This window comes from Carica papaya, chromosome 2, assembly GCF_054855325.1.
Source record: "Carica papaya isolate Zhongbai chromosome 2, ASM5485532v1, whole genome shotgun sequence".
Taxonomy (NCBI): domain Eukaryota; kingdom Viridiplantae; phylum Streptophyta; class Magnoliopsida; order Brassicales; family Caricaceae; genus Carica; species Carica papaya.
Window position 1 is genome coordinate 14,432,310 of NC_142310.1, and position 25,669 is coordinate 14,457,978.

General features: G+C 39.0%; 1 protein-coding gene across 3 annotated transcripts in view; it reads left to right on the plus strand.

The window, feature by feature from the left end:
* Window positions 1-1,742: 1,742 nt before the first annotated feature.
* The window catches only part of LOC110817328 (ATP-dependent DNA helicase Q-like 4A), a 48,694-nt gene continuing 24,767 nt past the window's right edge, over window positions 1,743-25,669 (plus strand). Inside the window, exons 1-20 of one of the 3 annotated variants that reach the window (XR_015817025.1) lie at window positions 1,743-1,909; window positions 2,046-2,108; window positions 2,192-2,353; window positions 2,887-2,944; window positions 3,043-3,462; window positions 3,750-3,923; window positions 4,021-4,151; window positions 4,405-4,765; window positions 4,840-4,971; window positions 5,285-5,371; window positions 5,466-5,593; window positions 19,464-19,584; window positions 19,666-19,817; window positions 19,884-20,019; window positions 23,941-24,064; window positions 24,136-24,206; window positions 24,379-24,447; window positions 24,567-24,689; window positions 24,784-24,942; window positions 25,129-25,209. Coding sequence is in view for 2 of the 3 variants with exons in the window: in XM_022045821.2 (XP_021901513.1) it covers window positions 2,086-2,108; window positions 2,192-2,353; window positions 2,887-2,944; window positions 3,043-3,462; window positions 3,750-3,923; window positions 4,021-4,151; window positions 4,405-4,765; window positions 4,840-4,971; window positions 5,285-5,371; window positions 5,466-5,593; window positions 19,464-19,584; window positions 19,666-19,817; window positions 19,884-20,019; window positions 23,941-24,064; window positions 24,136-24,206; window positions 24,379-24,447; window positions 24,567-24,689; window positions 24,784-24,942; window positions 25,129-25,209 (2,712 nt within the window). In the remaining variant the exon portion in view is untranslated. Of the gene's footprint in view, window positions 1,910-2,045; window positions 2,109-2,191; window positions 2,354-2,886; window positions 2,945-3,042; window positions 3,463-3,749; window positions 3,924-4,020; window positions 4,152-4,404; window positions 4,766-4,839; window positions 4,972-5,284; window positions 5,372-5,465; window positions 5,594-19,463; window positions 19,585-19,665; window positions 19,818-19,883; window positions 20,020-23,940; window positions 24,065-24,135; window positions 24,207-24,378; window positions 24,448-24,566; window positions 24,690-24,783; window positions 24,943-25,128; window positions 25,210-25,669 lie in introns of those variants that run through there. The other 2 variants (XM_022045821.2, XM_022045823.2) reach the window with 2 other exon arrangements.

The following is a 25,669-nucleotide window of genomic DNA, read 5'->3' on the forward strand; positions in this document are numbered from 1 at the left end:
GCTTAGTCAAACTTCAAGGGGTGGCTTAAGGAGCAAACCCTTAATTTTCTCAATACTTAGGGGCCACGGATTAAGAGTGAGTTTAACGTAAACTCAGTGAGGAAAACAATATTTAAAATCACACGACAAAGGTTTAAAAAGTAAATAACATAAGCAATAATTTGTACACACCTCTTACCTTGGAGAATCGTTGCTAGATGGGTCATTTAAACATTTAGAAAACCCATGTATTTATCAAGAAATCTAGTGGAACAATTACACAATCATACTAAGAACACCATTACTCAACTTTTATATAGGTATGTTAAGTTATATAAAATCAACCCGTGGTATACTCAATAGACAAAAGAATTAATCATACAAACCATTAGAGAGATACCAATAACACAAATAGCACATGTTGCAAATAAATGAACCATCATGCAAATCATGACTAGTATTTTAAACAACTTCTATGTTTATTATATATTTTATTGACATTTGTGTGAAGCTACTACAACATATATCCACTAAGGGTAGAAGGGATCCTCGGCTACCACTGTAAATCACCGACCCATTCTTGGGTCATTCTCATTTCATTTCCCTATCTAAACTATAACCACGGTCGTATTTCACCACTGTGGCCCTACATGTACCTAACGCGTATCCGCTCTCATCAAAGGGACCGTCGATTATCAAAAAGAGCAGTTCACCAACACTTTTTCAGATGAGGGAGAAATAGAAACCCCTTAGAGATAACAGTCGAATGGATTTCTCTATTCTTTTCACTTGTTTATGTCATGCTCACAACAATTTTATATTATTTCATATGTATACGCAATGCCATTATTTTTGAAACCATCGGGATTCCATAATTTATCCGGCCTGTAGGCCCCTTTTTCATATATCCGGCCTGAAGGCTCTTTACTTAGGCTCAGCTTTCGAGTCATTCTCTTGAGGCAATACCCACTAGGACAACCTTCTTCATCATTTACCAAGGTAAAGCGAAGGGCCAAACCCATATGCAAATTTTAAATCAATGTCTTCCCGCATCATGCAAAATAAATCAAGGTTCGGGCAGTGATCAAACATCAATTAGACTTATGCATCAATTATGGGGTTCATTGATGTCATATACATAAACAAGCAGCTATCCTAGCAGGATTATACGCATTGTCGTCGCATGGTACTATCATCAACATCATACACTATACTGCAAATGATCATAGTACGGTGAGTTTTACCTTTGAAACTCGGCGGGGCTCATTGACATTTGGGCCATAGGCCCTATAGACTCGGATTTGACCATTTGGGTTGTTCCTCGAAATCGAGGCTCCTTAAAATAACCTTATTTATTATTACTAATAGTAAGACAAAGGGTTTAAACCCACATGTATACTAAAATATTTTTATTATGACTAATTATCAAAACAAATTGTCAAATAGTTTCTCCTTAAGCTAATGATCCTCCATTTTTGAAAACTTCATTAGATCCATCTCATCCCCACTCGCTTCTTCCTTAAATTATCCACCTACTTTATGATATGTTTATACATACATACACGCTACCATATAGATTGGTTACTTGCCCACAAGTTCAAAAACACTTTGATTACACATAATTTTTTTTAAAAAAGTGGTTTAAAGAGAATTTTAGATATTTTTATATAATACATAAATTTTTTTAGTATTTTAGACATAAATATAAATAAAATTAAAATCTAATGACGATACATAGCCGTTGATCGAAGTGATGGGGAAATCGTGGGACCGCTTCCCCTCTCTACTTTTCGAGAACCAAATTAATTGATTTCCCTCCTCCCTCCATAAAATTTCAGGTTCCGCGCCATTAATCATTGTCTCCTCATGTCTACTACATTTCTCTCTCGCACGCCCGCCGGAGCAAATCCATTCATCAAAACTCCATAAGGTTCTTACCGCTTTCTTTTGCAGCTGTTTTCCCAATTTTCCGGCTACCTCCAATTGTTTGTCCTTTTAGCCTCTAAGACTATTCTGGATTTTCTTTCTTGTACAAGGTTTTTAGATTGATATGTTTTTGTGAGCAGGAGAAGATTTATTTAAACTCCGTCATTATTCTCCCCGGCAATGGATAATGGAAGGCATATGAGGCAAGATTTTGATTATCTATAAAGTCTATCATCCTGTTCTTTTGCAAGTTTTGATTGGTTGGTTTTGTGATTGACATTCGCAGATGCAACCAGCGCAAAGGAGATGACAAACTTCCTAAAGTAAATTGGTCGGAACATGCCAAAGTTCATGATAACTTTTTATGCATGAGTAGGGTTTTGAGTTCAAATTTCCTTTTCTCGTTGGAAAAACAAAAGCCTTCTACAGAAGGAAGAACGGGTGCCAGGTGCTTCACTATTTTACTTATTCAGTAGAATACATAATTTTAGGTAACGTACTGTTTTACTGCGCTAGAAATAAAATGAAATTAGAGCAATGAACTCGATAGAAATATATCTAATTGATGGTTCCGTATTTTGGTTGTTGGTGAAATGCAGTTTGTTTGGTTTACGGAAAGTAATGTTGATGATATTAAGTTGGTTGAGGAGTTCTATGATTTCAACTAATTCTATTTTGCGGTCTTTTGTTTCTCTCAATTGGCTTTATTATTTATGATTAAAAAACATGATATCATGTAAGAAATATCAATCTTCTTCTTACCTTTGACAAGTATCCTTATTGACCGATTGTTTATGTTGAACAAATTATTGTATGATTTACCTGATGGGACTTGCAGGAATTTATTTGATTGTTGGTATAGTAAATTCCATAATATTCAGATTGAAGTAGTATAGTTAATTCAGATAATGTCTTTTTGAATTATACTCAAAGAATCCAAAATTTTCCTCAAAACATATATTTTTTTTTTGTTTTTTTCAGGTCAGTGGCCTGTCAAATTAAGAATCTTCAAAGATTGCGTAGTCCGCAAAGTGAAAAGGTGAAATATTTCTAGGGAGGATCTATTAGTGCTGTTACTTTTCATCTGTTATTAGTGATGAGATTTTTTCCTAAGTCTTTCTGATTTATTAATGGCAGGCATGGCAGATTCTTTCCAATCCTCCAACGGGCAGGACATACATAAAACCTGGTTTAACTGCTTCACTTAAACATGATATTGATAATTCTTTAGATGGTATCAGGAAAACATCCTTGCAAACCACATATGGTAGTAGCAAAAATTCTAAATATACACATACACGGCGAAACTGCAGTCAAATTAATGCTAAGACAACTGAAACAGCAAAGTACATGGACAGTTGTCCGCCAGATATTGTTGATACTACAGAAACTAGAACAGGTCTGAGGGTTCACAATAAGGTTGATGCTTTGGTGAGTAATGGTACTCATTCCAATGCTTTGGATGGATCATATGGAGATCGTCCTATGCATGCAGGCCAAACGAAGGAGCGTCCGGAAGTTTCGGCTGATGGAATGGATGACGATGACATACTTAAGGTAATAAATATCACCATGTTAAAGTATCATAATCAAAATTGATAATTGGTAACTTGATTATGCAACCTTGCATCCATTATCTATTCTGATTCTGTAATACATTAAACAGATATGTCACATCTGTCCATGTGAGATGGTTGATTATTCAAGTACCTCAGCGGAGCATTTAGTTAAACATGTTTTTCTTGACACTTCATTTGTGGTACTAAAATTGATTGCAGTTATCTTTGGCTGTGCATCTGTTAATGAATGGTTGTATATATTTATGTCTTTCATGTGGGCTTAAGAATATAGATGTGGATCAAATTGTCATGGAACACTACCAATCGACCTGCACTCCTCAACCATCAATTTCAATGTTTCCACCTAGAATGCCAAATGTAGAAAGAAACAGTTCTGCAAGAGAAGAAGAATCTTGTTTACCTCCTGAACTGTGCTCAAAATGCATTCATGGGTTTAAGGTCTGTCTGCTGCTTGCTTTTTTTTTTTTTCCCCACTTGTTGCTAGCATCCTAATAAGTTGTCACTTGATGTACCTAATTCTCTTAAATTGACATAGGTTGGGGTTTGCCCAGAAGCTTGTACTCATGTACAGGAAATAAAGGACCAGTTAATTGCTATATCAAACGAATTGCTTGACAATGCTGCTGAGCTGACTAAAGAACAGTTGGAGGAGCTTCGTCAAGATAGGTTTTGCTTCCTTTCCCCTTTCATTTTCGTTGTTAGCTTTCTTACTTGAGAAACAAGTTTATATCTGTGAAGATCCCGTGATGTATCAAATAATGGTAGATAGGGAGAAGCACCGAGTTGTGCAAAAGCATACAGAAGGAATTGTTGCATACACAATTTTTGTTATTTGTTTTCAATAAAAATAAACTAAAATCTTTTTGGTAAGTGTAACTTGACGACAAGGTCTCAATCTTATGCATGAATTCTTTGTTAGGTTACGCTTGAACAAGCAACTTCAGCAACTTGAAACATATCTTTGTGACATGGAAAGAAAAAGGTCACATTTCTCCACATCTGCAACAACTCACAGTTCTCAGTATGACACACCTCAAGCTCGTATATTCAGGATGGATCATTTGGGATCCGGTGACCAGTTTCATCTGAATGAATCACATATCCACATGAAGTGGAATCCATATTCAGAATCAATCTCCTCTGAAGGTAGGGTTGCTATTTCATCAGGTAATGTGGAGAGGGAACTGTATATTCCGAAGGTTATTGAAGTAAATTATATTGAGGGTTCAAATGACCATAAGTGGAGCAGCAGGGATTTTCTGTGGACAAAGAAGTTAGAGGTGCTTGGCTGAACCATAGTCGATTTTTATATTTTTACCGTGTGTACTTATATTTGGTTTTTGCTACTATTCAGATCAATAACAAGAAAGTTTTTGGAAATCACTCATTTCGCCCCAATCAAAGAGAGGTCATTAATGCAACAATGAGTGGCTATGATGTTTTTGTTTTAATGCCAACTGGAGGGGGTAAAAGCTTAACATATCAGGTGAGGAGAATTTTCCTCAAGGACTAGATTTCTTTTGGTTTTTTTTTTGTCTGTTTATATACGGCTACTAGTGTTGTTGTCATTCCCTTCTGTGCTTTAGAGGTTGTTGTCAGTTCTATTAACATGCTTAGTTGCTGATTTGACAATGCTAGCAGTTTCATGCATTTTAGACAGAAAGATATAGGAAATTAGACTTAGCTCCTCAAGCGTAGCTTGTTCCGCTTCCCAGTGACAAAATGTTATTTACTATTTCTTTTTTCCTTCTTTGCAGTGTAAGATTTTAAACGTTTTGTTTTTTTATATTTTCTTGTAGCTTCCTGCTCTTATTTGTCCAGGTATAACATTGGTAATATCTCCACTTGTGTCACTTATCCAAGATCAAATAATGAGTCTGTTGCAGGTAATATCATTTCTTTATTCTTCTAGTGAGTCAATAATTTTTGCCAGGATAATCTACTAGGGACTAATCTAATCTACCTTGCTTCAACCTGCAGGCAAATATTCCTGCTACTTACTTAAGTGCCAATATGGAGTGGGCTGAGCAACTGGAGATCCTTAAAGAGCTTAGTTCCGATTATTGTAAATTCAAGTTATTATATGTCACACCAGAGAAAGTGGCTAAGTATTTTCTATATCTCTTTTCACTTATTCTCTAGCATTGGCCGTTTTGTGTATTAATGCTCTGATATCAGACACAAACCACTAGAAACAAATAAGTTGTGTATTTTAATTACCATGCACAAAATTTTAACATGGATAAATTCGATATATTCTAGCACATGAATGAGTTATTTATGTTAATCAAGGGGCTTTTTGAGAAATTGCATTTTGTCTTTTGGACTAAATGATAAGCTCTGAGAAGAATTTATGAGTTTATACAAACAAAATAGGCCCTTGGAAGGCACTACTATTGGAATAGCACTATGTTTCTATTGAATAACGCTGCTAACATATTTATGTTGCAGCTAACTGAGCGAGTTTGGCTAAAGGACTAGTCTTGGTTGTCATTTGGTTAGAGTTTTTCAATTCAGAGTAGGTCCTCAACTTGAACTTTTTTTTGAAAGATTTTGCTTCTGGTCTGTTTTTTTTTTGAAAGATATATGTTCCTTTTGCTTCTTAAAACCATAGTTGAAAATCTATGTGACACTCTTTTTATGCTAAAGACGTTATTTTATCTGTGGAAAGTGAATCAGTTGATCAGCTGCATATTAAACCTAATCAGCATAAAGTTTTTATTTTCCTAATTAGCATAAAATATGTACTTTCCTAATTAGAATGAAATCAGTATATTTCCTAAATCAGTGGAATTCCTATGTTTTAGGTGATGAATTTAGAAAAATTATCATTCTCCTTAAGTGTACATGCTGAAGAAGCACTTTATCTATTGTTCATAATAAAGTGAATCTTTTCTCCTAATCTCCCTCATGGTATTAGTCATCTTCCTTGCAATTTTTCTGTAGCCTTCATTACTGCACCTTTTAAAAATAACCAATATTTCCTTTTTAAGGTGCCGCACCTTCGGTATTGGACCCTCATTGGTGCATCTTCTTCTCTCACCATAATCTGTTTACAAACAGTCATCAGATTTAAACCCTAACTGAAAAGTCATTTTTGAAATCATAGAAATTAGTTCAACCAAAATTCAAACTCTTGGCCAAACAAAATTTAGTTAAAAGGTGAAGTTTAAAACATTCCAGCAACATATCGTCTGAATGGAAAAAACTGCCTGAACTGGTTGTAACTATTATGAACCATTCTCAAATGCAAGGGAAAATTGAAGCACCTATTGGGAACTGACCCTAAACAAGGAGACTCGGATTCCAATTTGTAGGATAAAGAGGACTCTCTTATTATGTCATGGTTGTGGAGTTCCATGACACCTGAAATCAATGATACCTGCATGTTTCTCCCAACAACACAAGGTATTTAGGGGCTATTCAACAAACTTACTCTGAGGCCAAGGAGGCTGCTCAGGTGTATGAAATAAAGGTTAAAACAAGAACCACTGAATATGCCAATATGTAACAGGTTGGGCCTCACATCTCAAGGACCATAATGATTGTCTTGGTTATCCCCAAAGATCCCCCTTTTTTCTTATTTTAAAAAAATAATAATTGTCTAGTTTTTTCTGAAAGAGAGAGAGAGAGAGAGAGTTAGTTAGTGTCTTGCTACTACTTTGTGAAAATAGTGAGACCTGAAGTGGTCATGGTGCATTCTCTGACTAGGAGATTTCTTGTAATCAAAATAAAATATTTTGATGTTGGGATTGTAGGTAGGAGAGGTGAAGGTTTAAGGGTGAGTGAGAGTGAAAGAGGGTTCAGGTTGTCGATTTGCTTCTGGAGAGAGGAGGTTAGAGTGGTTGTTGGACTGCAGGAGTTCTATTGGATGAAAGCAGAAGACTTTTGGGTGCAAAGTATGGTCAAAAACAACATGTCCTTGTGGGTGGCCATAGAAGATAATAAATGTGGGAGATTCATTGTCTTTACATAAGGGAGTGGGAAGTGCGAAGAAAGATTTACATCCTCGAGGGTCCACAAGCAGGCTTTCTTTGAGGCAATGTGAAGGACCATTTGAGCTCCATGGAGCCAATCCCAGAAAAGCCTAAAGCTGGTAAAAGAGGAGATTGCCTTTCCAGTGGCACAGGGGCGCCAAAGTGTTTGCTGAGATGCCTGAACTGTAGTGAAGAGCTGAAGGGTCATGCTGGAAGACTAGAGATGAGGCAGTTTGTGGATGTGAAAAAGGAGGAGACAGGAGTCGGGTAGAGAAGAAGACACCTGAACCTAACCTGGGTTGGTAAAATTTTAATTTCAAAAAGCAACTGAATTGTGTTGTTTTAGTGGGACCGCTTAGAACTTTGGGCTTCAGTTGGTAAACGCATTTTCATTTGGCCACACAATTTATAGAAGGGACCAAAGTGGAGCATAAGATGGGTTGAGAAGGGGAAATGGGTTATGGAGAGCAAACCCTTGCTTAGGAGAACCTAGAGGCCCTTGGCCCAGGGAAAACAAAAAGGTTCTGGTCTGAGAATCAGGAAAGCAGAAAGGGTGAAAGGGTTTGAGACGAGGGTGACGGAGGAAACATTGGTGAGGAGTTCTGGTGATGAATATGGCAACAGAGAGTTGGGGAATGCAGTCGGTAGGGAGAGGAAGGAGGTTAGGGAGAGTTTGTGCCGTCGATGGAGGAGATATAAGATGAGGAAGTCAATAATCCAGAGGAGGTCGAGGGGGAGGCTATCTTGCCTTTGGTTGTTGTTCGGGAAGGGAATGCAGAGGAGGTTGTTGCTGAGGAACAGTGTAATGAGATTGTTGTGGGAAAAGGAAGGAACCACAGGTGGCAGTGTATGGGCTGAAAATGGGAGAGGGTTGAGTGAGAATGAAAACTCCAATTGTAATGGCTCCGGAAATTTAAATGAAAATGTATATATTAAAAATTTTAAATGCGGAAGCGAAATAAAAATTCTGATTGACATCCCTTACACAATAACCATAAACGTATTCAACGTCTGAAAGAATAAGTTAATTAAAAGAAATACTCGAAATAAAAATTATAAATAGAACTATAAAATCTTTAAGCGTCTAACTCGCCGTCTTCCAGCGGAACGGACTCGGGAACCACGTCTTCCTGATCTGAAATGGTTAAGTAAGGAATGAGCTACACTAACCCAGTAAAGATATCACACTATCTTACTGCCACAGAAGTAAAGGTTGGTAGAAAAAAAAAACGACAAATGGAGCATAACTTATAACAAACTCATTTATTAATAATAAAAACCTTTACTGTCCACTTACCTCGGTGAGATTAATGAAAATAACATATGAAAACAATAACATTATAACTATCATAAATTCATATACACTGTGTAACATAACACATGTTATACTTTTGGACTTCAATAATCAGATAACAAATTTCTTCTTTTACCAGCCTACTAGTATCCATGGGGATTCATAGGGGGTTCCCGCTACACGTGAACCATTAACATTAATAATTTAATTTCAGAACCGTCCCCATACTCCGTCCGGTATGGGTGCCTAAAAACCATAAACCTCAATACCCCGTCCGGTATGAGGGTGAAACGGATCGTCCTCAATACCCCGTCCGGTATGGGCGCCAAAACACATAAGGTCTCCATACCCTATCCGATATGAGAGACCACGTTCCCGGTAGGGTTCCCTACGGACCCGGTCCGTCCATCATCTCTCAGGATATCTAGTCAGGTTGTCTACATTATCCATTTATCAATTCACATAACATTTTTCCATTTTCCTTGGTCTCAATTATTAAATCAAATATAAACACGTAAACCAGTAATGAACACCAAACAAACAACACAACATCGGGTTCACCATAATTCAAACCATAATAAATGAAACCATGATTCATGCATACGAAACCATAAAATAAATATATAAGATACCATATTGCATTTAAAATTATAAAATAGATCAAACAACAACTGACCAAAAAAACAAATTAGATTCGGGTTCCATTAGCAATTTTAATTAATTATACATATCTATTAATTCATAAAATACCGTTTATCATTTATTAAATTTTAATACCGTGATAGGAAACAGGGTGAGAGATCGTTATTTGTTTCGGGACCTAAAATCGACTCTACAATGCGCCTCCGGGCTGTCCTTAAATTCCCTGAATTTTTTTCGGAAAACTGAAACGCACTACCGGTACTTGCACGTGTCCCAAAAAATCCCAAATCAGACCCAGGGCCCCTTTTTGGCCAATATCAGAATTCCGGCACGGCGGCTTCACCGTGCTCCGGCGAGGCACCGCCGCTCGCGGCGCCGATCCGCCTCAGGTTGGTCGTTTTCGGCCAAATTCGGCTAAACTTGCATTGGTTCCTGCGATAAAACAACTCTAGGGCCCTCAGTGGGCCAAAAAATCACGAAAAACCGAGACTTACCGGTGGCGGAGCTCTCGGGTGTAGCGGCTTCTCCGGTGCGAGTTGCAGTTTGATGTTTTGCTGCGGTAAACCTGTAGAGAAAAGGACGGTGATCACAGTGGTGTAAAAATTGCATCGAACAGGAATCGGAAAGGGCCTCATTGGAGGCAAGAATCAAGGTAAGCCGCGGCGGCGTCGCTGGACTTCGGCGGTGTTTTCCAGCCGATTGGTAGGTGGTTTGGCTCCGAATTGGCCATAGACGGATTCAGCATCGAAAAACGAGCCAAGGAGAGAAAATTTACCTCGTTTGGCGGTCGAAAAACCCTATGGTGCGGTGCGGGTGGCTGCGGCCGGCTCTTCCAGTGACTGGTTCTTCTTCTCCGGCGAGGGTACTGGCGGCTAGGGTTTGAGGTCGGGTGTGGGTGAGGTTATTTATAACCTTTTCCTTTTAATCTCAGTCCTCCATCACGATTTAATCTGGGCCGTCCGATCGCGATTAAAATGGGAATAAATCTGGGCCGTCCGTGCGTGATTCAATCTGGGTCGTCCGCACGCGTGAGATCTGGGCCGTCCGTGCGCGTGAGATCTGAGCTGTCCGCATGCGTGAGATCTGAACCGTTCGATCGCGTGCACGCGAATCGCCCACGTGGCTCCGTCCCGCGTGGCCTCCCGCGTCAGCTTCCTTGCCACGCGGAGTGTTCTGGTTGGCCAGGGCTGCTGACTGGGCTGCTGACGTGACAACTTTCCTAAATTGCGTTTTGACCCCCGATTTCCAATTTTTTTTTCAAAAACACCCCCAGAATCCAAATTTTCACCATTTTTTTTCAAAATCAATTTCAATTAAATCCCAAAAATAATTTTACCAAATTTTATCATTATTATTATTTTTATTTTTATTAAATTAAATTAAATTAAAACTTTATAAATTAAATATTGAAAAATTAAACTAAAATTCTAATATAAATTGAAATAAATTAAAAAATAAAAATAATAAATTTGGGTGTTACAACTCTTCCCCCCTTAAAGAAATTTGGTCTCCCAAATTTGTCTCTTACTCTTGGTCGAACAAATGGGGATACTGGTGTCTAAAATCTGATTCTAACTCCCAGGTAGCCTCCCTTAGCGTGTGGTTCTGCCACACGACCTTTACAAATGATATTTTCCGGTTGCAGAGTATCCTGCTCTTTCGGTCCGTGATACCGACTGGTACTTCTTCATAAGATAAGTTCTTTTGGAGTGGAAGCGTTTCATGAGCCAATACATGGGAGGGGTCCGAGTTGTACTTACGTAGCATGGATACGTGGAATACATTGTGGACCTTGGAGAGTTCTGGAGGCAGTGTTAGTCTGTAGGCAGCAGTACCAATCCTGTCTAAGATTTTAAAAGATCCAATAAATCGGGGGTTCAATTTTTCCCTCCTGCCGAACCTATTAATTCCCTTGAAAGGAGTGACCTTAAGGAACATCCGGTCGCCTTTCTCAAACGCTATATCTCTCCTACGGGTGTTCGCATAACTCTTTTGCCTGCTCTGAGCCGTCTGAATGTTCTTTCTGATTTTAACTATTTTAGACGTGGTCTCCTCTACCAACTCCGGGCTGAACAATCTTCTATCGCCCACTTCTTCCCAACAAATCGGTGATCTGCACGGGCGTCCATATAACGCCTCATATGGAGCCATGCCGATGCTTGCTTGGTAGCTGTTGTTGTAGGCAAATTCTATTAGGGGTAGATGGTCGTCTCAATGGTCCCCGGAGTCAAGGACACATGCTCGGAGCATATCCTCAAGTGTACGAATTGTTTTTTCTGATTGTCCATCAGTCTGAGGATGGAAGGCAGTACTGAGAGACAGCTTTGTTCTCATGGCTTGCTGAAAGCTACTCCAAAACTGAGAAGTGAACCTGGGGTCCCTGTCGGATACCATTGTTACTGGAACTCCGTGCAATCTGACTATTTCCTGGATATACATTCTTGCCAACTTGTCCAAGGGGTCGGTCATTCTGATGGCCAAGAAGTAAGAAGATTTGGTAAGCCGGTCAACAATTACCCAGATGGAGTCATGTCCTGAACGTGCCTTGGGTAATCCCGTTACGAAGTCCATGGTGATGTGTTCCCACTTCTACTCCGAAATCGGTAACGGCTGAAGTAGCCCACCTGGGCGCTAATGCTCTGCCTTGACCTGCTGACATACCAAGTACTTGGATACAAAGTTGGCTATGTCTCTCTTCATCTCATTCCACCAAAACCGGGGTCGCATGCCTTGGTATATTTTGGTGCTTCCTGAATGCATGGCAAACTTCGAGCTATGGGACTCTGTCATGATGTCTCTCTTTAACTCACTGTCATCTGGGACACACACCCTATTTTGGAAACGGAGTAATCCATCGGCAGAGATTCGGAATTCTGAGTTCACTCCCTATTCTGCATCTTTCTTGCGGGCTACCAGGGCGGGGTCGACTGACTGGGCTTCCCTTATTCTCTGGATTAATTCGGGTTGGATTGTCAGGCAGCCCAAACATGTGACTCTCCTCAAGTCCTGAAGTCGAACCCGTTGTGTGGCCTTAATTTGCCTGTATTCTGAAACCATCAAATGGGCTAAGATACCTGCACTTTTTCTGCTGAGAGTATCTGCTACTACGTTGCCTTTGCCCGGATGGTATAAGATATCACAATCATAATCCTTAAGGAGTTCCATCCACATTCTCTGACGCATGTTGAGATTCTTCTGAGTGAATGTGTTTCAAACTCTTATGATCGGTATAGATCTGAAAGGTCTCTCCGTATAAGTAGTGGCGTCAGGTTTTCAAGGCGTGTATGATTGCAGCAAGCTCCAAGTCATGGGTGGGATAATTTTTCTCATGATTCTTTAACTGCCTGGACCCATATGCTATGACTTTTCCATGCTGCATCAGGACACAATTCAGGCCTAGATAGGAGGCATCACTATAAACTGTATATCCCCCTGATCCACTCGGTAAAACCAGTACGGGTGCAGTAGTCAGCCGCTTCTTTAATTTTAAAAAATTTCTTTCGTAGTCCTCATTCCACTCAAATTTGGCATTCTTCTTTGTGAGTCGGGTTAGAGGAGCTGCTAGGCTGAAGAATCATTCAACAAACCTGCGGTAATAACCTGCCATCCCCAAGAAACTCCGGATTTCCTTAACTGATGTCAACTTCTCCTAGCCAAGTACCGCTTCAACCTTTTCGGGATTCACTGATACTCCTTCCTTCGATATAATGTGTCCTAGGAAGGCGGTATGCTCAAGCCAGAATCCACACTTACTCAACTTTGCATATAACTTCTTATTTCTGAGGACCTGCAAAATTTGGGCAAGATGGTGAGCATGTTCTTCTTTGTTTTTTTAGTAGACTAAGATGTCATCGATGAACACGATAACAAATTGATCCAAGAACTCTCTGAAGACTCTGTTCATCAGATCCATAAAGATTGCCGGGACGTTGGTTAGCCCAAATGGTATGACCAGGAACTCATAGTGTCCGTACCTAGTTCGAAAGGCCGTCTTGGGGATGTCTTCTGTTCTTATCTTCACCTGATGGTAACCTGATGACAGGTCTATTTTAGAAAAGATCTGTGCACCTTACAGCTGATCGAAGAGGTTATCAATTCTGGGAAGGGGATATTTGTTCTTGATCGTAATCTTGTTCGATCATCTGTAATCAATACACAGTCTCAACGTTCCATCTCCCTTCCTTGCAAAAGTGACTCCGGCACCCCAAGGGGACACACTGTGTCTAATAAAACCACTGTCTTGCAATTCAGTGATATGTTTCTTTAGCTCTTCCATCTCAATGCGGCTCATACGGTAAGGAGCAACCGAAATGGGCTGGGTGCCTGGCTGTAAGTCTATAGTGAACTTGACTTCCCTGTCTACTGGCAGTTCGGGTAATTCGTCCGGAAACACATCTGGAAAGTCTCGAACTACCGGAATCTCTTGGATACAAATTTCCTTATTGGGCTTGTCTAGTTAGAGAAATAAGCAAGATTAAGGTACTAAAAAATTAAAAAAACTTACCATCAAAGAATAAATACTAAACGATTTTATTAATTTGTAAATGGCTTCTCATTGGGAGCATTAAATACAACCTTCTTGTTAACGCAGTCTATGGTGGCGTGATGCGCCGCTAACCAATCCATTCATCAGATTATATCAAAATCTCCCGTGTCTAACCCTATCAGGTCTACACTCAGTTTCCTATTTGCTATCTCCACGACATAAGTCCTGTATATAACTTTCCCTAATAGTGTTTCACTCCTAGCAGTAGACACAAACAACAATGAATCAAGTTTATCAGGTGATACATTAAGTTTGGAAGCAAAAACATGTGAAACAAATGAATGCGATGCACCAGTGTCAAATAAAACATGAGCAATATGGTCACAGATAGTGTACATACCTTGTACTACGTTTGGGTCGGCGTCGGCATCCTGCTGGATAAGGTTGTAAACCCTGCCCTGAAAAAGAGGTCTTCCTTGGTTCTGGTTCCTCGGACACTCTCTCGCATAGTGCTGGGCACTACCACATATGCGATAGGTGTTGTTGAGGCGGTAGCATGGTCGGTCCCCGTAATCCCTGCCACAGTGCTGGCAAATCTTTCCACGTGCTGCCCCTGGAGCCTGAGGAGGGGCCTGGATCACTGGTTTGGGCCTCTTATTTGGTTGGACCGGCGCAGTAGGTGTTGGTCTGCGGGATGGAGTTGAGGGTCGATGACTCCCTGCTGACTGAGGACGGGTGTTGAAACTCCTCTCCTGGCCTTCTTGTCTTCATCTATCAATGTCTCCGGGGAGTATCGGCCCAGCTCTAGGAACTTACTAGCATATTCCGATACCGTCATGTTTCCCTGGACCAGCTGAATAAACTCTATCTCTTTTTAGTGTCGGATGTGCTCAGGGAGATACTCCGCATGGAAGGCCGCTAAGAACTGCTCCCAAGTGGCTGGTGTAGGCAGGGTGGCCTGCTTGAGCTACCACGAACGACCTGTTTCCCCTACCAGCATGTAGGAAGCAAGAGCAGCTCTCTGCGCAGGAACCACTCCCAAGGTCTTGAAGGCTCGCTCAGTCTCCGCTAACCAGTACTGGGCATCTTCAAAAGAGGATCCCCCTGCAAAAGTGGAAGGGTTCAGTCTCCTCTCGACCTTGCTGGGCGGCCATGATCCTTTCCAGCATCTCAAATATTCTGTTCACATTTTCCCGAAGCGAATCATCCCGGGCTGCTCGGTTTAGTGGGGGTATTCCTCTCCTCATTTCTTTGCACCTGCATTTCACACGGAAGAGTTGAGTAATGATTTATCGGTGGATATTTCTCTAAGCATTATTGTGTAAGGGATGAGTCCGAGGAACGCGGCTCTGATACCAACTGTAACGGTCCCGGAAATTTAAATGAAGATGTATGTTTTAAAAATTTTAAATGCGGAAGCAAAATAAAAATTCTGATTGACATCTCTTACACAATAACCATAAACGTATTCAACGTCTGAAAGAATAAGTTAATTAAAAAAAATACTCGAATTAAAAATTATAAATAGAACTATAAAATCTTTAGCCATCTAACTCGCTGTCTTCCAGCGGAACGGACTCGGGAACCACATCTTCCTGATCTGAAATGGTTAAGTAAGGAATGAGCTACACTAACCCAGTAAAGATATCACACTATCTCACTGCCACAGAAGTAAAGGTTGGTAGAAAATAAAAACGACCAATGGAGCATAACTTATAACAAACTCATTTATTGATAATAAAAACTTTTACTGTTCACTTACCTCGGTGAGATTCATGAAAATAACATATGAAAACAATAATATTATAACCATCATAAATTCATATACACTGTGTAACATAACACATGTTATATTTTTGCACTTCAATAATCAGACAACAAATTTCTTCTTTTACCAGCCTACTAGTATCTATGGGGATTCATAGGGGGTCCCTGCTACACGTGAACCATTAACATTAATAACTTAATTCCAGGGCCGTATCCATACCCCGTCTGGTATGGGCGCCTAAAAACCATGAACCTCAATACCCCATCCGGTATGAGGGTGAAACAGGCCGTCCCCAATACCCCGTCCGGTATAGGCGCCAAAACACATAAGGTCTCCGTACCCCGTCCGATATGAGAGACTACGTTCCCGGTAGGGTTCCCTACGGACTCGGTCCGTCCACCATCTCCCAGAATATTTAGTCAGGCTGTTCACATTATCCATTTATCAATTCACATAACCTTTTTCCATTTTCCTTGGTCTCAATTATTAAATCAAACATAAACACGTAAACTAGTAATGAACACCAAACAAACAACATAATATCGGGTTCACCATAATTCAAATTATAATAAATGAAACCATGATTCATGCATACGAAACCATAAAATAAACACATCAGATATCATACTGCATTTAAAACTATAAAATAGATCAAACAACAACTGACCAAAAAAACACATCAGATTCGGGCTCCATTAGCAATCTTAATTAATTATACATATCTATTAATTCATAAAATATCGTTTATCATTTATTAAACTTTAATACCGTGATAGGAAATAAGGTGAGAGATCCTTACTTGTTTTGGGGCCTGAAATCGGCTCTATAATGCGCTTATGGGCTGTCCCTAAATTCTCTGAATTTTTTATGGGAAACTGAAACGCACTACGGTACCTGCACGTGTCCCAAAAAACCCTAAATCAGACCCAGGACCCCTTTTTGGCCAATATCAGAATTCCGGCACGGCGGCTCCGCCGTGCTCCGGCGACGGCATCGCCGCCCGCGGCGACGATCTACCTCGGGTTGGTCGTTTTCGGCCGAATTCGGCCAAATTTGTATTGGTTTTTGCGATAAAACAACCCTAGATCCCTTAGTGGGCTAAAAAATCACGAAAAATCGAGACTTACCGGCGGCGGAGCTCTCGGGTGCGGCGGCTTTTCCGGCGCCAGTTTCGGTTTGATGTTTGCTCTGGTCAACTTGTAGAGAAAAGGACGGTGATCACAGTAGTGTAAAAAGTGCATCGAATAGGAACCGGAAAGGGCCTCATCGGAGGCAAGAACCGAGGGAAGCCGCGGCGGCGCCGCTGGACTTCGGCGGTGTTTTCCGGCCGATTGGCTGGTGGTTTGGCTCCGATTTGGCCATAGGCGGATTCAGCATCGAAAAATAAGCCAAGGGGAGAAAATTTACCTCGTTTGGCGGTCGGAAAACCCTCCAGTGCGGCGGCGGCGGCTGGCTCCTCCTGACTGGTTCTTCTTCTCCGGCGAGGGTACTGGTGGCTAGGGTTTGGGGTTGGGTGTGGGTGAGGTTATTTATAACCTTTCCCTTTTAATCTCAGTCGTCCATCATGATTTAATCTGGACCGTCCGATTGCGATTAAAATGGGAATAAATCTGGACCATCCATCGCGATGCAATCTGGGCCGTCAGTGCGTGATTCAATCTGGGCCGTCCGCACGCGTGAGATTTGGGCCGTCCGTTCGTGTGAGATCTGAGCCTTCCGCATGAGTGAGATCTGGACTGTTCGATCGCGTGCATGAGGATCGCCCACGTGGCTCCGTCCCGCGTGGCCTCCTACGTCAGCTTCCTTGCCACGAGGTGTGTTCTGGTTGGCCGAGGTTGCTACTGGGCTGCTGACGTGGCACAACTTTTCTAAATTGCGTTTTGATCCCCGGTTTTTGATTTTCTTTTCAAAAAACACTCTCAGAATCCAAATTTTCACCAATTTTTTCCAAAATCAATTTCAATTAAATCGCAAAAATAATTTTATCATATTTTATCATTATTATTATTTTTATTTTTATTAAATTAAATTAAAATCTTATAAATTAAATATTGAAAAATTAAATTAAAATTCTAATATAAATTAAAATAAATTAAAAAATAAAAATAATAAATTTGGGTGTTACACGAATTGAGTCCTCAATAATGTTCAAAGGTTTAGTAAGACACTTGGAATGAGTTTAGAGGGACTTGAAAAGTAGACCATGGATTTATTTAAGGAGATTCAGAGGAGAAAGGAGATGACATATGCAAAAAATCCAAAGTTGACTCTAAAGAAAAGACAAGGAGTCGATAAGGATAGGGAGTTGAAAAGGTTGGAATCATCAAATAATTATGTTAAATTTAATAAAGGCGAGAATCTTGGGGATAAAAAACTTCAATTTTGACCTTATATTATGACACATATGCCATGTGTACTTTACAGGTGGAATGGAAGGTAGGTACAATTGTCGATAGACTTAAATTGCCTGCCAGCAATGCCATATACCTGGTTTTTCAAGTGTTCATGCTCAAGAAATATGTAGGGGATACCCCATAAATTCAGAACAGTTCCCACTCATTGATTCACAAGGACATACGGGTGGAGCCTGTATTGCTCACCACAGAGGCAAGGCTGTTGAGCAAGTCCTGGTTAATTTCTAAACATGGGATCAGATGAGACTTCTTTGGAGGATTGGAATTTTCTTAAAGGGCAATTTCCACAGCTAAGCCTTGAGGACAAGGTTATTCTTCAAGTCAGGGGAAGTTTTAGGAACCAAAATGATGCCGAATAAATGTAGGGAATTCTAGCTGTTTATTTTCCTTCTTGTATTTCTGTTCTTGGCTCCTGGCCATTACTATTATACTAGCTCCTTACCAAGTGCCAGCTATGTTGTACAGGTCTGCAGAGTTTGTTATCCTTTAAGCAATCATAGGCCTAGCAATCAAAGGGATATGATTTAGGCTGTAAGGAATTATCAGAATACTATGAATCAAATTCTCTATTTTTTTCTTGTCCCCTCTTTTGTCTCACTCTCTCTCTCTAGTTATCTCTCAGCTCTTTCTCTAACCTATCTGTTCTCTCATTCTACAAACTTGCCAAGCAAGGATCTTCTGATCGTGAATGAACCAGGATCCTGACATCTTCACGAAGCGGAGAACTTTGGTTATGGTTGACTAGAATTGAGCCCAGACAACAAGGAAATTGGGACAGTAGCCATCAACCGTAGAAAGAAAATAAATAGTACCATTTTGGAGCAGTCTGAAGGTCAAGAATAGTTGAGCAATGGTGGATTGGAGTGTGTTTTTTTGGTCTGATTGGAAAAGAGAATCAAAGTTAAGCCACAGGAGTGATCTTGGTCAGTTTCTTGGGGATCTTCTTTTTCTGAAATAAGTTGCTCTGAGATCTTCTTGTAATCCATGAATTAAATCAGAAAAAATGAGACCAGATAGACCAAGAGAAGGAAGAACTTCTGTTGTATATATTATTCTACTTATTGCATACATTTATACAAGTTTTCCAAGGTAGGAAAATATCTAAAGCACGGCAACATTGTATAATATGTCCCTAATGGTTTGGGACTTACAAATAAATCCAAGATATTTAGAGAATGAAACTTGAATATTTTGGCATTGTTTTTGGAGTCAACAGTGACATGGACTTATTCAGATTTGGTGATCGGGATTGGTTAATGGTCCGTAACATAGTTTTTCTTTTCTTTTTTCCTACCCAACACAGATAAATGAGAAAAAAACCAAATGGACCTATTACTTGTAATATTTGGTCTTTTTCTGGTTTAGATATATAAGAAATCTCTTTTTTCTGACTACAGAAGTGATGTTTTGTTGCGTCACCTTGAGGGTTTAAATGCCCGTGGCTTTCTCTCTCGGATTGTTATTGATGAAGCGCATTGTGTGAGTCAGTGGGGACATGATTTTAGACCAGATTACCAGGTTGTAGCTGAGACCTTTGCGATCTTTTCCAAAGACCATATAACTTTTCCTTAACATCCAGAGAATATGAAAAATGTGCAGGGCCTTGGTATCTTGAAGCAAAAATTCTCAAATACTCCAGTGTTGGCTTTAACAGCTACTGCAACTGCCAGTGTCAAGGAAGATGTCGTGCAGGCTCTTGGTCTTGTTAACTGCATTGTTTTTCGGCAAAGTTTTAATCGACCAAATCTATGGTAAGTTTTGAATATATATAAGTTATAATTGAATGATGAAATTGTGACTCATTGTGAAGCTTGCAGGTATGCGGTTGTCCCCAAGACAAAGAAGTGCCTGGAAGAGATTAACAAGTTCGTTAAAGAAAACCATTTTGATGAATGTGGGATTATTTATTGTCTTTCAAGAATGGACTGTGAAAAAGTTGCTGAGAAGATGCAGGTTGGTCTTTCACACTACCTATTTTCATGTCAAACAAGAGTTTTAATATCTATTTTTCAAGTTAGATATATCTGTATGGGCTATCAAACTTTTGTTGGAAAATTCAAGAGTTTTCTGAAGAATAAGTCAGTTTGCTAAGAAAGGTTCTGGTTTGAAGTTATTGAAACTATATCCTGCCATTATTTTTATTTGGTGTTGGAAGGATGGATTATTGTCTTTCTTTGATATTTTATGTTAAAAAGTGCTTGCTTCTTAGTTTTGTTTTTGTTAGACTTATGTTTCTGCTGCAAGAAAGCAGAAGCAGCCAAACACAAAATAGAAGTGCTTTGGAAAAAAAGGGAATTTAATTTTAGCTTTTGATAAAGAGAAAAAATCAAAAGCTAGAAGTTAAGTGTTTTGAGATATGACTTCTGTTATGGGAGATGAATAATTTTTTTAAAGAATCTTGTTTAATATTACGTTTAATAATTTATTATTAATGATTTTATACTTATTATAAACTATTTATGTACCTTTTATTTAAGATTTATATTTATATTGAACAAAACGGATTAACCAATTAAGTTAAAATAAATATTTTAAAATATTTAAATTATTAGTAAAAGTCTTTTTAAAATATTTGATATAATTTAAATAATTTAATTGTTAATTTTTATTTTACAAATTTTTTCATCATTTTAACATTCATAGTGATTTTATAGTATAATTTATCAAACGTGAGATAATATTTTAACATTGACAATATTTTTTATAGTAGGTTTTACCAAACAATCTTATTTCACGTTAAACCAACGTCAACCAAAATTATTTTTACAGCATTTGTAATCTCCCACAGCACAGAGTCTAGGTTAAATGGAATCCTGAGTATAAGTAGTTTAATTTTGTAAAAATTCCAATGGCTTTTGGCTAAAGATAAGTTTCACAAACCAAAACATTGCAATCCAATCCTTCAATACTTTGAGGAGGAAAAACTAGGATGCCCTAGTCTATTATACTTATCATTATTTAATCTTGAACAGGTTTTGGATGAACACGACCAATAAAATCCTGAGCTTTTTTATTCTCTATTTGGTTGTCTTAAAAGTAGTAGACATCTCCTATCATTATAACATTGCCAGTCATCATTCCCGCGTTCAAATCCTCGAATTCACAACGAGAGATACCAAAAATAACATAACAATTAGAATCCTTAAATAAACGATTCACTGCTAAAAGATTGGAACAACAGTTTTTGGGACATGCAAGACAGATTTTTGATAATCTTTTCTGACAAATGAATTGAAGCTTGTCCATGATGGGAGATAAGCTTCCATCTGTACCACATACTTTTTTTGTTTCCAAAGAAAGGGTTCATAAGAGATAAATAAATTGGATTGATTAGTCATATGGTAGAAGCCATCCAAATCTATGATCCGTAATGCAGATAATGAAGGGAAACAGAGACACAAAGTACTACCTGTCTGAATCAAGGATGCTATGAGGGGTCAGTGGAGTGGAAGCAGCTGCAGCAGTTGTTCAATATGTTCTTTGCTCAAAGAAGTGGACTGGACGCTGTGTACTTTAAAAGGGGTATGATTCAGAACATTGGCTTATTGTTCTTCCATTCAACAGGTTGTGAATCAACAGGTTTTTCGTGCATTTTCCAGTAGGTTTCACCAGTGTGTCATGGTTTATTACAAACATCATACCAGATTCTTGGTTTGTCATCTTGGAGGAGGCGATGGGTATTAGGTACTTGATAGGCAGCAGTTTCATCTCGGTGTTCTGGGAATTAGGAGCACGATAGGCAGCAGCAACAGTCCCTATTAGTGCTGAGTTTTCCACTTGTCCAGTTGTGAGTTTCTTGCCAAGCATGAAACTTCTGCTTTCTTCACAATGCACTTCAGAAAATGCTTCATCCATGGAGGGGAGAGGTTGATGACCTAAAATCTTGCCTCTTCGTCAAAAAACATTAAGCCTGGTCAAAAATTTGAAAATCTGTAAATTTTCCTCCTTAAAGTAATTGCAGTCACCCGTGTTCTGCCAGCCATGAAACTATAACAAATCTGTATTGCTGCATAACCCATGAAACATCCGGATATTTTAATTCTGCTAGCGATCTTTTGGCTGTTGGCCACCATCACTGTTAATGCCTTTTTTCAATCACCTAATTTTTGACTCATTTTGTGGCATTTATTTTGAGGAACGAAAGTGAATTGCCAGTGTCCAAAATGACCAACTCATGGTGTCCCTCCAATACTCTAACTTTAAGAGTGCTACTAGCAGTAAGTCCTTCAATAGCTTGAATAGATTGTGTCCCATGTTATCTTTCTCCTCCGAGCTTAATTTCTCTAGTTTTGGCTCCTCTTCTTCCTTATTCACGATCAACTCCTCCACAGCCATCATAGTTTGGGTTTGCAGCGATGGCTGGGGTAATAGCAAACCCAGCACTTGTAATAGGAACTGGCAATCTGTCTACCTTCATTCTCCTTTTGTGCAAACTTCGAAGCAGAGTTCTGAAAACACTCTGTATCTTTGGTCCAAGTCATTCCTTGGTTTTCCACTACCACTAATTTTTTGGGAATTCTATCCCACAAAATATGCACTCCTGCACATCTCAATAATGGATTGCTCTTGAAGAAAGCCTCCTTGAAAGCTTGATTAAGGGACTGCAGCTTTAACAGCCATATCATTTGCCACTTCTGCCTTTAATCATTTGACAAAGCTTGAGGTAAAGAATCTTCCAAAAGTGTCGGTTATCTGCTGTTGTCAAGGCCCCTAAAATGTTCAAACTATTTTTGATATTCTAGGACAGTCCCACCTTGCACCAATTTGTTGAACTCCTTGATAAAGTCCTTCCGATCATCTCCCTTGAGACATTGACAAAGTTCCTCAGCGAACACTTCTCGCTCCAGCCACCTCTAGTACAGAGATCCGATACTTTCCCCAGGAAGAGAGAAGCAACTTCGACCTTCTGTCTATCCAGATTACCATGAACCATGAAATACTTATAAGACCGCCGGACCAAAGCCCTCGGGTAAGCACCTTAGAACAAAGGAATCTTCACCTTGGGCAATGATACCATGGGGTTACCCATATTTCGAGTGCGTACAGGATAGGTAGTGTTCTCAATATTGTGCAATACCAGGGTAGAAAGTATTCCTTCAATTGTCATAAGAATAGACTATCTATAACAGGCCTGATTGTTCGACTCCATGGTTCATGATCCCCCATGCAACATTTCGACAATTTGATCAAACTGTTGCTTGGTTTGACACTATGATCCATACATTTTTGTTATGAAGTCTGTAAGTTGCTGGTTCACTTCTCTTACCGAATCTTCTACTTGCTGCATCTTCATCTGTTCTATAGCGATTGACTTTCCTTTCGATCCAGTCATTAGTGCCATAGAAGCCTAAGTTTCACCGAATTCCAACTGCTCTGATGCCATTGTGTCAAGAGCTTTAGTCATTAGCTCTTGAATTCTAGTAACGAGAATTAGGGAGAGAAGACTTAGAGAATAAGGAGAAAATGAAGAGAGATGGAGAGAATTCAAGATACAGAAATTGAATTAGGACTATGAATTTTCTGAACATGCTGAACTTCCCACCAACTAGCCATATATATACGCTAGTTAGGGGCGCGCACTTTGTTACAACAGAAATAATCAGCCATAAACATTTTGAATTATCCCATAATTTCCCAATTCACCTTTTTCCTTTGGTACACATTCAGCAATTTCCTGATATTCCATATCAGAATGTCATATTGGTGTATTCCTTATGAATAATTTTTCATTAGCCTTTTTCCATGAGAAAAAAATATGATGTGAGGAAATATTTTAGCAATATGAATGATTGTAACCTTGTAGACTCTTTTCCTTTGTTCGCTCCCCTGGGCTTATCTGTTGTGCTATGTTGGTATGGTGAACCTCTTTTTTAGGAATATGGACATAAAGCAGCATTTTACCATGGTAGCATGGATCCTGCTCAACGTTCCTTCGTCCAGGAGCAGTGGAGCAAATACGAAATCAATATAATATGCGCTACCGTGGCATTTGGAATGGGTAACATTTTCTGCTGCTGATTTCTTCTTTGTTGAACTAAAATCAGTTGCTCATTAACATAGGTATTCCAGGTATCAATAAACCAGATGTTCGGTTTGTTATTCATCATTCTCTCCCAAAATCAATTGAAGGATATCATCAGGTGTCTAGCAATGATTAACAATTCCTTTTTCTAATGCACATAATCTTAGAGAATTATAGACTGCCTGGTTGGTTGAAGCCATGGCTTCCACTACAAGTGGAGGGGCCTTGGTTAAGAATACTTGATTTTACCTTAATGATTCTGTAAGCTCACTGTATTTTGCATATTTTAGGAGTGTGGTCGTGCTGGTCGTGATGGTCAGCGCTCCTCCTGTGTATTGTATTATAGTTACAGTGATTATGTAAGTATCTTCTGTTACAATAATGCCTTTTTATGGATGGTGTTCTACTGTACTAGCAAGGAATAATGTAGTCTCATGTCATTTTCTTATTTGGTTGATTTTATGCATTTCTATTGCAGATACGAGTTAAGCACATGATTAGCCAAGGAGTTGCGGAGCAAGGTACCCTGACACCCGGGTATAATCGTATGGCAAACTCAGGGAGGATACTGGAAACAAATACTGAAAATCTTCTGCGAATGGTGTTTGATAGGAACTTTATCTTTTTGTTGCTTACTTAATCAGCTCTTTTTATTTCACTTAAGTAAATTAAAAGTTAACATTTGACTGTTCCAGGTCAGTTATTGTGAAAACGATGTCGATTGCCGACGTTTCCTACAGCTTGGGCATTTGGGAGAGAAATTTGATCATGCAAACTGTAAAAGAACATGTGATAATTGTTCTAAGAACAAAAGTTTGATTGAGAAGGATGTAACCAAGACAGCAAAGCAATTGGTACAATATATGTATTCATATATTATATATGTATATATATATATATTCATAATATATATATGGATTTTTTTTCTGATTATCATAATTTCTTGATTATTTTCTGTGCCTTTCTTGGCTTTAATTTATGTGTAACTCTGTTTAAAATACCATAACACAAGGGTTATTTTGGCAATGTATCTTGCTTAGGTTGAACTGGTGAAGTTGACAGGGCAGCAGTTTTCATCATCTCATATTTTGGAGGTCTACAGAGGTTCCTTAAGTAAATATGTACGTTTTAGTTATGTTGAGTGTATGATATTTTTCAATAAATTTTTTATTTTGTTAGGTTGTTTGCAGGGTAAATGAATTGTGTAAGTATGAATTTTGAGTTTACAACAAGTAAGAGGTAGTGGTAAGAAAAGTAAAATGTTAAAAGGAAAATAAAACATTGAGTGAAAGATGTATAAAGTGAAATGAAGTCTTTTAACTTGGTGGTTATAAGTTGGTTTCATTTGTTCTAAATGAAGTATTAAAGACACAGTAAAAGCAATACAAATCATTTAGTTGGAAGTTCTGAGTTATTTTCTTCTTCAATAGAGGGCAACAATTTTGAGTTATCACAAATTGGAGTTGTTTTGATCAGGGTTTTCTAACCAATGGTGCCAGAGCCCTCTTCTTGAGGCATTGCAAAATTTTTATGCGAGTTCCATATTAAATCCTTTCTTTAGTGAGTTTTTTCACAAAAGCG